Here is a 14791-nt window from a genome sequence, read left to right as displayed (position 1 = left end):
GTGTTTAAGAGTCCCGTCCATTCCGCCGGCCCTTGAAAACATTGAATGGGTTATTTGCTTTTAGTGGTGTCTGCACCAGCGATCCTCTACCCTATCCATTTTCCAGGCAATTTAAAATGCGGGATCACACACAGTTTTCTCAGATCCTTAGCGAGGGTAATGGAAGCAAAACATTACAATAATGTCGCCCTTTAAACCCGTGTTCACTTGCCGGCGAAGTGCTCTTTGTCAGTTTTTTTTATTTATTTAATTTTTTTTTTTTTGGTGCATTTTCTCGCAATATTGTTGCGAAGTAAATGCAAAACATTGCTATTTCGCAGCTAAAATAAGTGCGGATAGTTGGCCTTTACCGTTTCGTCTAACCCCGCGTTTAATAGAAAGGCAGGTTACGAAGCATTTCTGGATCCGCACGCTCGGCTGTCAGCTTTCAAACAGCCAACAACAGGCGTCAGAACGGTCCAGTAGAAACGCTCCAGTAAGGCTGTCGTCACAGTCACACGAAAATGAACTTGACGGGGGCTTAGCCTTGACACAATGACGTCTGATATTTCTGATCCTGCCGATGTGAAAATTGAGGTTTCTCGGTAGTCTAACGTGTGCGTTTGGGACCCGTGAATTGTATTTGCATTGAAAGGGTATGAGTCTGCATAAGTGAGGGGGAGGGAATTATTTGGTACGTGCGAAAGATTAATCATACGTACCGACGTGAGATTTCACAGATTCTGAGCGCGAAGAGATTCAGTGTCTGCTGTCTCATCCATAGGGGAAGATCTCGGCTTTGTCGTCGAAGCGCTGTCATTTCTCTCCAACAAGACGCAGGCTTTACAGCAGTGCGTGGGTGTGCATTATTTTTCCATAATTACTATTAGGTACAATGCACATAACCGCAAGTACGCTGTAGTGTAATGTTGCAAATTCACGGTGTCCGCCTTTGCAGTATGGTGCGCTTTTATGCTTTTAGTTGGAGTTGCATGATGACCAATCTACAAACCTGAGTGAAGGATTGAATTGTGTTTTTAATAATCAATCTTTTCTCCTGTGCTTGAGGGATAATTCACATATGGCAAAATTCACATTGCAGCAGGTTACAGGCATTTATTCCTGCTGGGCTGTTTGCTCTCAATTTTAAATATAAATACGTTTGTATTCAGTACAAATTGAAGCCTTCTGCTAGAATCAGCCAAATTGTCAATTTAGATATTAAAGGCAATTTTTTTTTTTGAGTGTGAAGTGTTCCCTTGGGGTGCATGGTGAGAGCTTACTGTGTCTGTACTTATGGACTTTCAGACGAAATGTACCACAGTGAGTTTTTATTTTCATTTAAACGTCTTTTACCTTATGTTCTGAAAGTTGCTCTGCAATTACACAGAAGTTAAAAGTTGACATCTTGATGTTGGGAGGACTGCACAGTAACTGACCTTTAAACTGATCAAAAGTGCGTCTCTTTTTGTTTGTTTCGGTTGTATACTGTACAACCATTAGGTCTCATAACTGTTTTGTCTACATCAGAGCGGATTTGGAGATTCAGCGTGCGATTGTCTTTGTCGAGTTCCTCCACCCTGTTTGAATAAGAATGAGGAGATGAAACCTGAGTGTGTGAGGCGTGTGTGTGCGCGTGCGTGTGCGTGTGAGTGTGCGTGTGTGTATGCATGCGTGTGTGTGTGTATGTGTGAGTGAGTGTGTGCGCGTGTGTGTGCGTGTGTGCGTGCGTGTGTGCGTGTGTGCGTGTGTGTGTGTGTGTGTGTTCATGCGTGTGTTGCCATCCACTGCTCTCTCAGAAGAGCGCGTCACTGGCCATCTGACCAATCGACTATTCCCGTGTATTTTCTGTCTCCAGGGTTCGTACCCAGCATGCAGCGGACCGCGACCGCGACCGCCCCCCAGCTCGGCCCGCAGCAGCCCGGCCCCTCCATGTCGCCCCACCCCTCCCCGGGGGGGCAAATGCACCACGGGGTCGGCCCCTACCCGCAAGGAGGGTCCAGTGGCTCCACCTATGGTCCCCAGGCCGGTCAATCTGGTCCCCAGGGCGGACAGCCTGGTCCCCAGGGTGGACAGTACGGTCCCCAGGGTGGTCAGTACGGTCCCCAGGGAGGACAGTACGGTCCCCAGGGTGGTCAGTACGGTCCCCAGGGGGGTCAGTCTGGACCCCAGGGCGGTCAGTACGGTCCCCAGGGTGGACAGTACGGTCCCCAGGGGGGTCAGTCTGGTCCCCAGGGTGGTCAGTACGGTCCCCAGGGTGGACAGTACGGTCCTCAGGGCGGTCAATATGGACCCCAAGGTAATGGCTCCCAATTTATTTAAATTTTTTGTTAATGAAGCAACACTGTAAAAATTGCAGCAAGAAGAAGCATACTAACCCAGCCCTCACCTGGCCAGCACTCACTGAACAATTTCCCTCTGAAGTACCATTCAGTTCTTAACAGGTGAAGAAAAGAGTGTCCCTGTTCTGTTGAATTGTTGACTATAAAATTATCTTATCGAAAAAGGATCTTATCTTGCAGGCCACTTTGGGGATGAATTGTGTGTGTCTGTGTGTGGGTGGTGTGATGAATACGGTGTGTGTGTGCCCAGTACAATTTTACATCCTTTCCATTTTCCCTTTGTGGAAGATGGTCCGCGCCATTTTGTTAACCTTACTGAAAACGGTGCTGGACAATAGAAACAGCAAAATCTGAACAGTTGGTATTTGAATAACAATAAAGTGATTAAAAAAAAGAATACGAGAAGCACTTCAGGTAATCCAAGGAACAATTGCAGGTGCTCATGGACTGGGGATGTCGTATATTAAAAAACATTTTTTGTGGATCTATAAAAAAAAATTGAACGCGATATGAAAATGAAATATGCAGGCACTCATGTGAGTATAATATGAAAACCTTTATTTAGACGTGTAAATGAGCATTAAATAATTATTGCAGCTTATGCCCTTGACACGTGTGTTGTTGGTTCACCTTAATTGTCTGCTTTTTCCCACGGTTGTCTACACCCTGACAAAAGCGTAAGCCACAACGCGTAGGTTGTTTTTTAACGCTCATTTACCTGTCTAAAGAAAGGCTTTTGTATTGTGCTCACACGAGTGCCTGGAGACTGGATTTCTATACCACGCTGCCTTGTTTGCGAATCTATAAAATTCTTTTTCTCGGTCTTTAACAATAAAGAGAATTGAGCTTCTTGAAAAGTTGATCGAACCTGATAGAGTTTGTTAGCTCATGAGATAAAGCCTATGTTCATCACTAAAGTGAGCACGTGTGTTCTGATGGGGTCGCAGAACTCCCTCTCTGCCCCACAGACCTCAGAAAGAAAATGGCTGCCAGGCCAGGCCGCTATTGGCCTGTTTGTGCTTTATGGCAGGACTACTGTTTTCTGCCTTCCGCCGATAGCGAACTACTAGCCTAGCAGAGCTGTGTGGAAATGCTCCTTTACTCCCAAGGTCCAGCAGTGTTTCCTGTGCCTGGAGTGCACGTGCAGATACTTGTGTGCAAAATATCTACCTAGACGTTGCACTGGGCTCCACCTGAGCAACTGACGGGAGGCCATTGCGCCTCCAGGCACTGAGCACTCTGGGTTGCGGTCGGCGAGGTCAGCAAGGCAGTCCCAAATTCAGGCGTGTTAGGGGTAATTAACACCAGGAACCTTTTGGGCAGTTTGGGCCTGAGGCAGCAGGGTGATACTAGGGTGTGAGGCACACGTGGTGATAAAACAGAGCTGAAGGGAAGAGATGGAAGAGAACAGAGAGGAAGAGATGGAAGAGAATGGAGAGGATGAGATGGAGGGAAGCCTCAATCACTGTTGGGGAACAGATTGATTTTGCCTTGCGCCTGACCAAACAAAACTGCTCGGTTGAGTTGCCTCTATAGTTCACCTTATCAGTGAATGAGGTTGGTGTAGTCTATGGCATTCATCTCTCCTGTCTTCTCTCTTTCTCTTTCTTTCTCTCTCTCTCTAGCTCCTACTCACTCTCTACTGACAGGGGGTTTCTGCCTAAGCCCAGGGTGATCTGTTACCCGGTTTTGTGTAGTCCTGCAGTTCTATAAATCCCTGCCCTCCTGATGGCAAATGCTTGGGCAAGGAGGACCGAGAATAGCTACAGAGCAGGGAAGAGCTATTTGGTTTTTGTCTGTAAAGCCCCTTTTTATCTGCCGTTCTTTGGGCTTACATAAGAGACGCCCGTAAGACCTCGTGACATCACAAGTGCTTCGTTTTTTTACTTGAAATCTGATGCTGAGAGACAAAGAAGAAACAAAAAAAAAAAAAACTAAAGATTCCTTTTTGGTGTAAAGAAACATGTGGCAACGGTCAGGGTTAAAGACTTCAACCTTTCAACAGCTAGAGGGGTAGGAAGGTCGAACACGAGAAACCGCACTAATTGCCCTTGAAGTGGTCCTTGGCGGGGCACCAGCTACTCTTAATGCTCCGAAACACCCTGGGTGGAAAAAAAAAAAAGAATGAAAGAGAAATTCACACTGAGAAACTAAATTTTTTAGAGGATTTTTCAAAGAACTACAGAACTTGATTTAAACCCAGGAGGGTCCTCTGAAGCACACGCTTCACAAAAAAAAGGCTCGTTTTCCCAGGCCCAACGACTCAGATTTATATTTACTCTTCAGCCTCAAATATTTCTGCTTTCAGAGTCGGTAAAAAAGTCAGCCTAAATATAATGTGAAGAGTGCAAGATGTAGATTTTAAAAATGTACTTCGGTGTGACACCACAGAGCATGCATCTTCAACATTTGGATCAGATAAGCCACGTTTGATTTTCTTACCATTTTTTGAAACAGCCAATAACATTATTGATTAAAAAATCTCCAAGAAGACTCTCGCCTTGTAGAATATTTTATGAAATCGACAAAGCGGCCAACATTGGCGTGAGGTCCTTTTGTACTGAATGCAGTGACCTCTGTGAGCTGGAAAGTAATTAATTGTTTTTTTTTTTAAGTTAGACTTTCAAGTGAGTTTGTTGGTAAAGGCACTTGGCCTAACCACAGGCTGGGACCTGTATCCTAGACATTGCTGGTTTGAGTGTTGGATATGTCGTTAAATGTTGTGAAGACCACTGTAGTTTTACATTTTCAGTTGCAGCATGGAAGATGGACTGTAAATGAGCTGTAAATTTGTTGTATATGTGATCAGGTAGTTTTCTCCTGTCACACACTAAGCTTGCAAGAGCTTGGTAATGATGGAAGAGTAGTTAGCTTAACATCTCTATTTCAATAAAAGAAAAGGTTTGAATAGGTTATTCATGAAATTAGCATTTTTTCAAATACTGTGTAATGATTAAAAGCCTACACCATGGGTTAGCTAGCTCACATTAGCGTATGTCCTTTAGGTTTTCTCAGTGTATCCCATGGAAATGCAGATATACCTAATCATGATTGCATCCAAAAATACTATAATTTTGGAAACAATATCAGAAGCTAAAGAATAATATATCTACTGAATGATTTTATTGAATTGTCTCAACTGATTAATTTGACTGTTATATAAATGTGAATATAGAGGGAACGTATTTTGGACTGTACTGCTACTGTAGTAAATTAACTAATTGAAATAGTTTTCAGGCACAATACACATTCACAGCCATACTTTTAGTGCCTTACATGAAAAGCTTTCAGATTAAGTGTAACAAATGTTTGAACTCTTCTAGCTGTTTGTTAGGTATTAGATGGCATATGTAAATTGAATTGCCAAGATTCCATTACAGAAGGACATTATCAAATTGCTCTTGAGCTCTAGCCCAAATTCCACTCACGATGTACCCTTATCTGAGCACAGCGCCTTATTAAAAACAGAAATATGTGTGATGTACTGTTGTAGTTTTTGTGTGACTCGATTGACTCCTGATGTCTTTAATCCCCTGATATGAAAATTGTACCACTTTTTTGAGAGCTTGGTTTTAATGCCACAGTCAGTGACTCAGATGTGCCCTCTCGTCTTTTGCCCCGGCAGGTAACTACCCCCGGCCACCAAACTACGGAGGGGCTCCGGGCGCCACCTACAGCGGTCCAGGGCCGGGCATGGGCAACAGCCTGGGCATGAACGCAAGCAGCCCCATGCACGGCCAGGGCCCCGGGCAGCCCGGAGGGCCCGCCCCGGCCGGGCGCGGCCCCGGGACAGGCGCTGGCGGCCGCCCGTACTCGGGCAGCGGGAGCACCATGGCCCCCAGCTCTCCCGGCATGCCCCAGCCCGCCGGCCCGGGGATGGGGCCCCCTCCGCCCAACACCACCCGCAAGGCGCAGGAGCCGGGGATGGGAGCGATGCAGGCCGCAGCCGGCTCCATGCAGGGCAGGTCAGTCTGGAGACGTTAAACTAAAGCAATGCCCAGATACGTTTCAGTTGGGTTTTCGCATCGTAGAACAGAGAAGAGCAACTAGACTAGTTCCAGGTCTTCTGAGAGATTTCTTATGAGGAGGGACATGATTGAAAGGAAATCACAAAAAAAAAACAGCAGAAACTGCAGACCTCCAGGACTGGAGTTTGATACCCCCTGCTATTTTTTTATGATTTCCTTTCAATCAGCTGCCAGTTTAGGCCTTGGAAACAAGGTGTGCAGACTCGTTAGCCAATCAGTGACTTAAATTTAGCACTGTGCAGGAACACTTTAAAAAACCAACCACCTCACACAGCGGCCCTCCAGGATTTCAATTTGGGACCCCTGCTGTAAGCAGTCAAATTTTAGAAGGTGGACCATGGAAGCAGTGATCTTGATTCTCAGCCAGGAAGAGTATGTTATTGTTACTGTTGCTGCTGTGTTATTGAATCAGAACCTTTTTATCGTACATACGCGCCTGGCCCTACCAGGTACATATGGAAGAGCACGCTTGACTAGCATTGTAGTATTTATTGACCGCAGAACATCCCTTTGAGAAATGTGTATTTTTGCACGGTCGGCATAAGAACTGCCGCATGTTTCTTACCTCATGCGCTGAATGAATTTCAGGGGGAGGCGCGGGGTACCCTTTTAATATTCACGGCCAATGCCAGTGAAGCAGTTTGGCCAGGAAATTATCAGCGAACCGTAGCGAGAGAACATGCTGAAAGAGGGATTTCAAACCACGCAGGCAGAATGTACGTTCCACATTTTTCCATTCGGGGGGTTAGCAGCTATGCGAAACCTGGAGGAATTCGGAGTGAGTTTAAAAAAAAAAGAAAAAAAAGGCGTTGTTTCTGGAAAATGTTCAGGCAAGCCGGTTCAGCGCTGAACACACTTTGCTGGGTCACGCTGATGGATGAGAGGCGTAGCACGTTCGTTTGGGCGTTGCAGGCTGCGCTTTTAGCTTTAAAAGCTCGTTGGGCGTTCTTCCTCTGGTCTGGGTGACAGAAGTAGTTCCTCAGTGAGACGTGTTCTGGTTGTATAATTGAAACGGCTAGATGTAGCTGTGCATCTGTAACACTAATCTTACTGGGAGGAATTCAAGAAAGGTCTTTTTTTTTTTGCTCGTGTAATAGTCTTGACGGTCTGCATCAGCAAAATCAGCTGTTTTGCTCTGGTCACCTTTTATTATTCAGAATTGAAAGTAAGTTATATATAAATGTTTTTTTTTTTTTTTGGTAACACCATTTCTTCCACGTCTCTCATGTTGTTTCACTGCCGTTGGTTAATCTCCTTTTTTAATGGGTGCGTCGTACCTATGATTTTTAAAATCTACAAAGCCAGAAGCCGTCAAAACATTGACAGATGGCTGTCATTAAACCTTTCGGTCAAATATTGTTTCGCCAAATTTGTTTATTAAAGTGAAAGTTGTCGTTTAAACCGCATAGTTCTCACTTCCTTTTTGCCCCCAGATTTTTATCATTAAACATACTTTTTATCTTCTGTGCAGTGCTGAGATGGGGCTAAATTCAGATTCCGCTCAGTAAGACACAAACTAGCTTAGCGCTCGAAGATTAGCCTGTATCAACAGCTTAGCGTGTATGGTTTTTATTTATGCATTAAAGGGATCGACGATATCTCTCAAAGAATGCAACCACTAGCCAATTTGAAAATGTCATCTGTTACAAGAACGGGGAAGAATTGGAGAAGCAGTGCGTTCCTAGCTTTGCATGATTATTCATATGGCTGAAGGTCTAAAAGCTAAAGACCATGAGAGAATTGTAGGAAGTTGTTTTTAGTACAGATAGCCTGCACACTGTAGTGAAGGGAGTGAGTGACATCTCATTTCAAATTTATGGTGCATTTACTGCTTTTTCAAAATTCAAAGTCAGTGTTTTAGAACTCCATTGCTTTCAATTACCAGTAGTGATTGCTACATCAGTATTAATAATGTTCAGTAAAAAAAAACATTCTAATCACATATTTGCGATCTCACACCTTAAAGGGTTAAACCAAAGAAGCTGTTCTCTTGCCCCTGCTCCAGGCCACTGTATGCACGATCCCCTGTCTACCCCAGCCAGGCTGGGTCAGGGACACGGCCCTTACCCACACCCCTTCCCCAAACTCAGCCTCAACAACTGAACTACAGCAACGCTCAGGCACCTCCCATGATGCACCAGCCTGAGCTGTACGGGTAGGTCACGGTGCTGCCGACCTCCGTTCTGCCGCCGTTTGCTTCCCAGGCTCAGCTGTCAGTCTTGAGCGAGCCGCTCTTTGGAAACTGCGTAACTAAGGCAGCCATGTTGGCTCTGGCACTAACCCTGCGGTGACGATGTGCATGGCACATAATAATCATGATTGCATGGTTTCTGGGCCAGGGGTGGGCGGAGCATGTTTGGATTCAGAGATATGTTGGGTGACGTGGTGAAGCAGTTTGGCTGACTCATAACGGTGCTTCTCTGTCTATTGGTCTATAGCTTATCATTTCACAGACATACACACATATTTCTATGAGGATAACATTGTTGGTTTTTTTTTTCCAATGGTAAATATGACCAACACCCACGATAAGTGAGGCCCTGTGCAATGAGATACACAGGTGGGATACACAGCACACTGGTTTCAATTTAAGGAAAACAAAAATGAAAAGGATACGGTGATTATGGTGAGACTCCTACCGCCATCCATCACCGCCAACACCGGTGACAGGATGGAAGCGGCAACCACCGGGGACCAGCTGTCGCAAAGTCCAATATTCGTTACGTCTCACTCGTCAAATCGGGGATTAAAAGTCGAGCGTGGCGGCTGATTCGTTGCACTGACGTCTGATGTTGGTGTTGTTTTTTTTATGTAATGTCCCTAAAAATCACACGGCAGAGAACGAAATCGATGGAAATATTTATAAACTGCGAGAGCACGAGCTGCCTGTGTCTATGGCAGCGTCCTCCACTGCACTCCGTTTGATGGCATTCGCTAATAAGTTGTTTTTGGCACTTTGAGATTAATGGCTTGTGTCTGCTTGTATAGCGGAGCATGTAAACGCCGGAGAACGATTAAGAGATGGATTCGCTGTCAATAAGAGCTGGCGTGACATTGTGCGCGCCGCTCCGTTGAATGAGGAGAGCTGTCAATCTTCCGCTGGGTTCTCCCCGACTTCCCGCCGAAGCCAGACGACGAGGAAAAGCAGTCGCTTCAAGCCACCGCCGTTCTCCTCCGTCTTCATCCTCGTGACGTTAAAAAAATACCGAACCTCTGTTCCCTCTTTGTGCGATCATTTTATATTTTATAAGTGGGTGACGTTCCACAGGGTGGAGACATAAAATGAAGTTTATTATACGTTGTTACGCAGTAACTCGTTTGGATTTTATATACTCTACGTCGGGTCTCATCCAGTCTTCTATTCTGTATAGTGCAGTTCACTTTGCTGCACTGTTCTTCCCAGCAGGATGTTCTGGAAGACATTTTCTAAGTAGGAAAGGACCACTGTGGGAAAAGCTGTCGATTTAAAAACGCTTTTCACCAAGCCAATGGAAAGTCAATGGGTGATGTCATAGTGACTTGGTCCATATTTTTTCTACAGTCTGTGCTCTGATCCCGTATCGACCGACCCTGTGAATCATTTTTAGGAATGATGAACGATTTTGAATGCTGTTTGCATGCGGCCCGTTCAGAGAGCAGATTGAGGAGGAAGGTCCTTAATGCTCTTAAAAGTTCTCCAGGGCTCCCGGAAAGGGTGGCGGCAAGGTCAGATTCACAAAATTAGCTAAACTTTGCCATTTTAGCCACAGACTTAAACACTGCATACAGCGAATGAGAATGTTTTGTTTTGTTGCGCTGTTTCTTGATACCTGTTATGTCTAATGTCTATTAACACCTTTTTGCTGCACAATTACATGACACTGTTGTGACAGCGATGACACGTTTGTTGTGATAGTTCAAGTAAACAGGTTTGGTCTTTGCTGATTGTTTGTCTTCATTTCTTGAAAATATCATCTGATTTTTTTTTTGTTAATACTCTGACAGGCAAGTTGATTTTTTTTTCCCTGTCATTGGTGGTACTTGTTATTCTGAGTTTACATTTTTTTTGTCCACTTTTTATAGTGTTTTTCTCTGCTGGCCACAGTCATTGGGTTTTTGTGTATTATGCAATTTTATCTGCCCTTTTAGTCTTCTCCACACAATATTGTTTCAGACCTTCAAGAATTTCAAGAAATGATCCCGTTAGATGTCATGATGTCCACTAGCTATGCTTACCAGGAAAGCGGATGTATTTTCTGAGGATTATGCTTTGTTTTGGAGTCGTGAAATTGGTTCCTGTTGAAGATGATGAGCATATGTTGAGATTATATTATGTTCAGTAACGTTGCTGTACAAATAACAAGCAGGTACCATACATCATTATAACACAAACTTATTAGTCATCTCATGTCAACTCATCAACTGCTGCCTTCATAAAAGATCCGCGACCATCTTTTTTCATTTAAGATAAACCTATAGTTTCACTATACTGGGGTTCATCAGTAACTTGGCGTTATGAGCTGTGCAGTTACTAGCCTTCTGTACCCAAGTCTTCCAATTTGATCTCCTTAAGTTGCTTTAATGGGTATGGATATTTTAACATAAATTTAAAAAATGCATTTAACTTAAGCTGAATGCATGTAAAGAATGGGGTTAAGTGTTATGTTTGGTGAAAAGTTTCGATAAAGGAAGTGTGGAATTTTGAGGGGGAAGGATTCATTTTGGTGTGGTAATTTTATTATTTTACTGTGTAGCGCAGTACTGCGTAGGGCAGCCAAATGTCCACCAGTATATAAATCCCCCTGTGTGGCTGAGGGTCTGATTTCCGGCACCGTGGTCCCATCTCTGTCTGGCACCCTCTCTGTTTCCCCCCCGTCTGAGAAAATATGAGGAAAAATATGCAAGAACGGTGGACTGTCAGCTCTCCTGTAAAAAAAAAAAATTAATAATTAAAAAACATTGACGCACTGTCATAAAAACTGCATTAATGAGGTGATAAAATATCACCGTTCCTTTGCAGCCTAAAATATCCATTTGAAGGCAAAGGCTCCATTTGAAATATAATCGTGCTGGTTTAAATTGATATGATATCTTAATATGCCTTTGATAAAATGAAGGACCCTTTCGAATATAGGCTAATTGGACTCATGGAAGTGATACATTGCCACAATCATGTATTTGTTTTTTTTTCGTATTTGAATGATTTAGAAGCGAAAATAGAGAGTAAGCTATCTGGTATTTGTTCGTCAACATACCGCCATGGATAAGATTGATCATTCAGTGTTGACACGTAGCGGAACTTGAGCGAAAACGAGTTTTGCTAATCTGATCGTTTGACGTTTTTGAATCATCAGTTAAGACATGTGACCAGATGGTTCATTCAGTAGACCACATCCCTCATGGATTCTTGCATATAGCAAACAACACGGTGTCAGCCCTCCCCGTACGCTACCGCATTCAATAGCAATATCTCAGTGCGTAGCGTTAGCGTTTATGTGTGTAGCTGGTATTGCTCTGTATTTGCAGCACACTGCTGGCGCTGCACGCTTAAGGCAGCCCTGGGCTTAATTAGCTCGGGGGATTTGGTCTCGTCGCGCTGGAGGACGCGGTTTTGCGCCGCGCCGGGGCGGACGGTTTCTTGTGCGCTGCCCGTGTCATTGAGCGCCGCCGCGAATGTCAGACGCTCGGAGGGCGCCGCCGCCGCCTCGGCCTCGCGGGAAGGACCGGTCGCCGCGGCGTTTCCCCGCCGACTCCTGGTGGCCGGGGGGCAGAGCGAGCGAGCGAGCGAGCGCGTCGGGCTCGCCCTCCCGGAGCCCCGCAGCGGGCCCTGCGGGCGGTGGGGCCGCGCAATCTGGGTCCTAAAATCCCCCCGCCTTGCTGATTAAAGATTTTGGGGCTCAGGAAAACAAAGCGAAGGGAAAAGCGCATCTCGCACATAATAATCCTCCGGCTCCCGCCTCCCTCCCTCATTACCATTTTTTTTTTTTTTCCTTTTTTTGTATTCTTTTTGAAGTGCTGCCGTGTCTTTCAGCTCGCTCTTAGATGTTGCTCATGTGAGGTTGGTGAGCTTAATTAAAGCTGCCTGACAGAGGCTTCTGATCACCCCCCACTCCCCCTCTCTCGTTCTAGAACCGCAAGCACGTTGCCATGGCGATACTCGCACAGCCTAGGTGTGGAGGTGAACAAACCTTTTTGCTTTTGTTTTTTTTTTGTTTTTTTTTTGTGGTTGGAGGATAATTTCATTTGTTTATGTTTCTCATTGGTCATTTTACCCATGTAGCGGAAAAAGGCTGATCTGGCGAGGGCCAATAGGGATGAGTTTGGGTCGGCGTGTTGGAACTCTCCCAGCTCGCTGTCACCCTCGGCTCGGTTTGTCCTCGTACATCGATTAATACGAGGCAGATTTTTAAATTTTGAGCTGGTTCTTTGGAACTCCTTCAAAAAATGGCATTATTCTGTGCGTGTGTGTGCGTGCATTTATATGTTTCTGTGTGTGTTTTACTGAGTAGCCACTTCTCTTGTGCCGGTGAATTCATTGATTGACCTGAGAGAGGGGAGTGTCACAGGGAGTGTGTACGCTGGCAGCAGTAGTATTGGTGGGGGGCGGGGGGGGGGTGTGGGGGGGTTTGTGACAGGCAGACGGGCGAGTTAACCTTGGCTACCGTTCTCTCTTAAGAACTGCGCCCGCCGAGCTACTTCAGGGCATGGCGGGGACTCGAAATTCTCCCGGAGAGAAATGGAAATGGAAGGAGCACTTAGCGTAAGCAAGCTAAAGAAATCGGAATGAAAGCAAAGTAAAAACAGGAGAGAGAGAGAGAGAGAGAGAATGAATGAGAGAGAGAGAGAGAGAGAGAAAAGCCTTTTGGGCAAATCCTCGCCAAATAATTCATTTTCAGCCCCCTCAGTAAGTACATTTGCTAAGTAAATAAGAAGCGCTTGAATGTCAAGAATCCGCGGCTGCCCCCAGCCTTGCTTAGCGGAGCCTTGGCAGGAAGGGTCTCTCTTAATAAATGAGGAGAATAAATGGCTTTTCTCCTCGTGAGCTGTTTGATGTCTGGCCTCTTTTTTTTCTTTTTTTTTTGTAGGATTTAATATGTTAAAAGCTGTTCTTTCATTCCGGGGGCTTTTATTTAGTTAGAATTGTTTTTGTTTTGGTTGAGTCAGACCCTTTTAGAGGCTGCGCCGCTTTTGAAAGCAGATTGATTCCCATATATAATTCATAACGTACCTTCCAATCCGTCAGGAACGCCCCCGCCCAACCCCCCCCTTCCCTCCCCAGCCCCACCCCTTTTGCCCGTTCCTGTGCCCCCCATCTCTGTCTCTCATCAGGGGGCGGGGCATAGAGCGGAGTGTCACCCTGACTGACATCCCTTCTGTGCTCTGCGCTTCTGTTATCATGGTACCATGGCGACCGGGGGGGGCAGCACGGCTGTCATAGACGGTTAGTCAGGACCACTGTGGAGATGCCGCCCCCCCCCCCCCCCTCGGTTCGGGGGTAGCGATACACTGTCTGATGTCCTGTAAACAACCCACCCATGTGAAAGGGGGATTTTCTTTAAAGTAGTCATTAGAAATAAATAGACACAGTTCTTCCAGACGGACACCTTCAGGATTCCAATTTTACTCTTTTCGGGAGGGGGTAGGGGGCAACCCCTTTTGTCACCCATTATGTTACTCAACACTGAGAGACATCTGTTTTATTGTATTTAGCGGAGCTGTTTTGGCACGCCTGTGAATAACAACACTAAACCGAGCTCTCGCCATGCCAAATCTTTCTAATCAACAAGCCCGTCGGCCTGCATGGCCCAATAACACTGCTTCAATAACATTATTCTCCCTTTAGCGGTGTGTTGTTTTGACTCCTCTCAGGTTTTATTGCTCTCCATTTTTCTGGCGCTCAGGACGTACTTGCTAAGCGACGGCCAGGTGGACAGAGAGAGGGACGAGGGAACCAAAGCAGAGCGGTTCTGATTGGTGTAAATCTCGGTGTTGGTTGCGTTTATAGTTTTGAAGGGAATGGGAAGTGATCTTAACAGTGAATGTCCCAGGAGGTTCCCAGCTAGTGCTTCCGAATGGTGATATGGCTAAAGGGGGGGGTCAGTGTTTCCGCCGTCCTGGAACCCTTGTTAAAGAGACATTGTCGCTCTCTCGGCAAACAGGCAGAGCGGCTACCCCAACGTGAACCAGATGAGCGGGATGGGGTCCAGCGCCCCCTACAGTCAGCCCACGGGGAACAGCTCTGGGAGGATGACGCCCCAAGGCCCGCCCTACAACGCCCCGCCCTCAGGTAAGCAGTGAAGGAGATTGGCCATAGGAGCTGATTGCGATTACAGATGCTAGATCTACCCACATCACATTTGCCCTTTTCAGTCAGAAACCAGATACAACCCGTGCAACCTAATCTCAAGTGAGTTTGACAGTGTGACTGTCGGCTAATGTTAGCGAATGTTCGCAGTTGTTTTC

At 45.7% G+C, this 14791-nt stretch overlaps 1 protein-coding gene across 7 annotated transcripts in view; it reads left to right on the top strand.

Annotated features, from left to right (window-relative positions):
* Positions 1-14791, top strand: part of arid1b (AT rich interactive domain 1B (SWI1-like)) — a 113924-nt gene that overhangs the window by 81497 nt on the left and 17636 nt on the right. For 5 of the 7 annotated variants that reach the window (XM_035422876.1, XM_035422875.1, XM_035422877.1 and 2 more), the window contains 4 exons: positions 1838-2278; positions 5947-6286; positions 8355-8504; positions 14488-14615. In XM_035422876.1, the coding sequence (XP_035278767.1) occupies positions 1838-2278; positions 5947-6286; positions 8355-8504; positions 14488-14615 (1059 nt within the window). The remainder of the gene's footprint in view (positions 1-1837; positions 2279-5946; positions 6287-8354; positions 8505-14487; positions 14616-14791) is intronic. The other 2 variants (XM_035422879.1, XM_035422878.1) reach the window with 1 other exon arrangement.

The sequence above is a fragment of the Anguilla anguilla genome, chromosome 6 (genome assembly GCF_013347855.1).
Source record: "Anguilla anguilla isolate fAngAng1 chromosome 6, fAngAng1.pri, whole genome shotgun sequence".
Lineage (NCBI taxonomy): Eukaryota > Metazoa > Chordata > Actinopteri > Anguilliformes > Anguillidae > Anguilla > Anguilla anguilla.
Note: the sequence above shows the minus strand (reverse complement) of the source record. Positions and strands in the feature narration are given on the sequence as shown.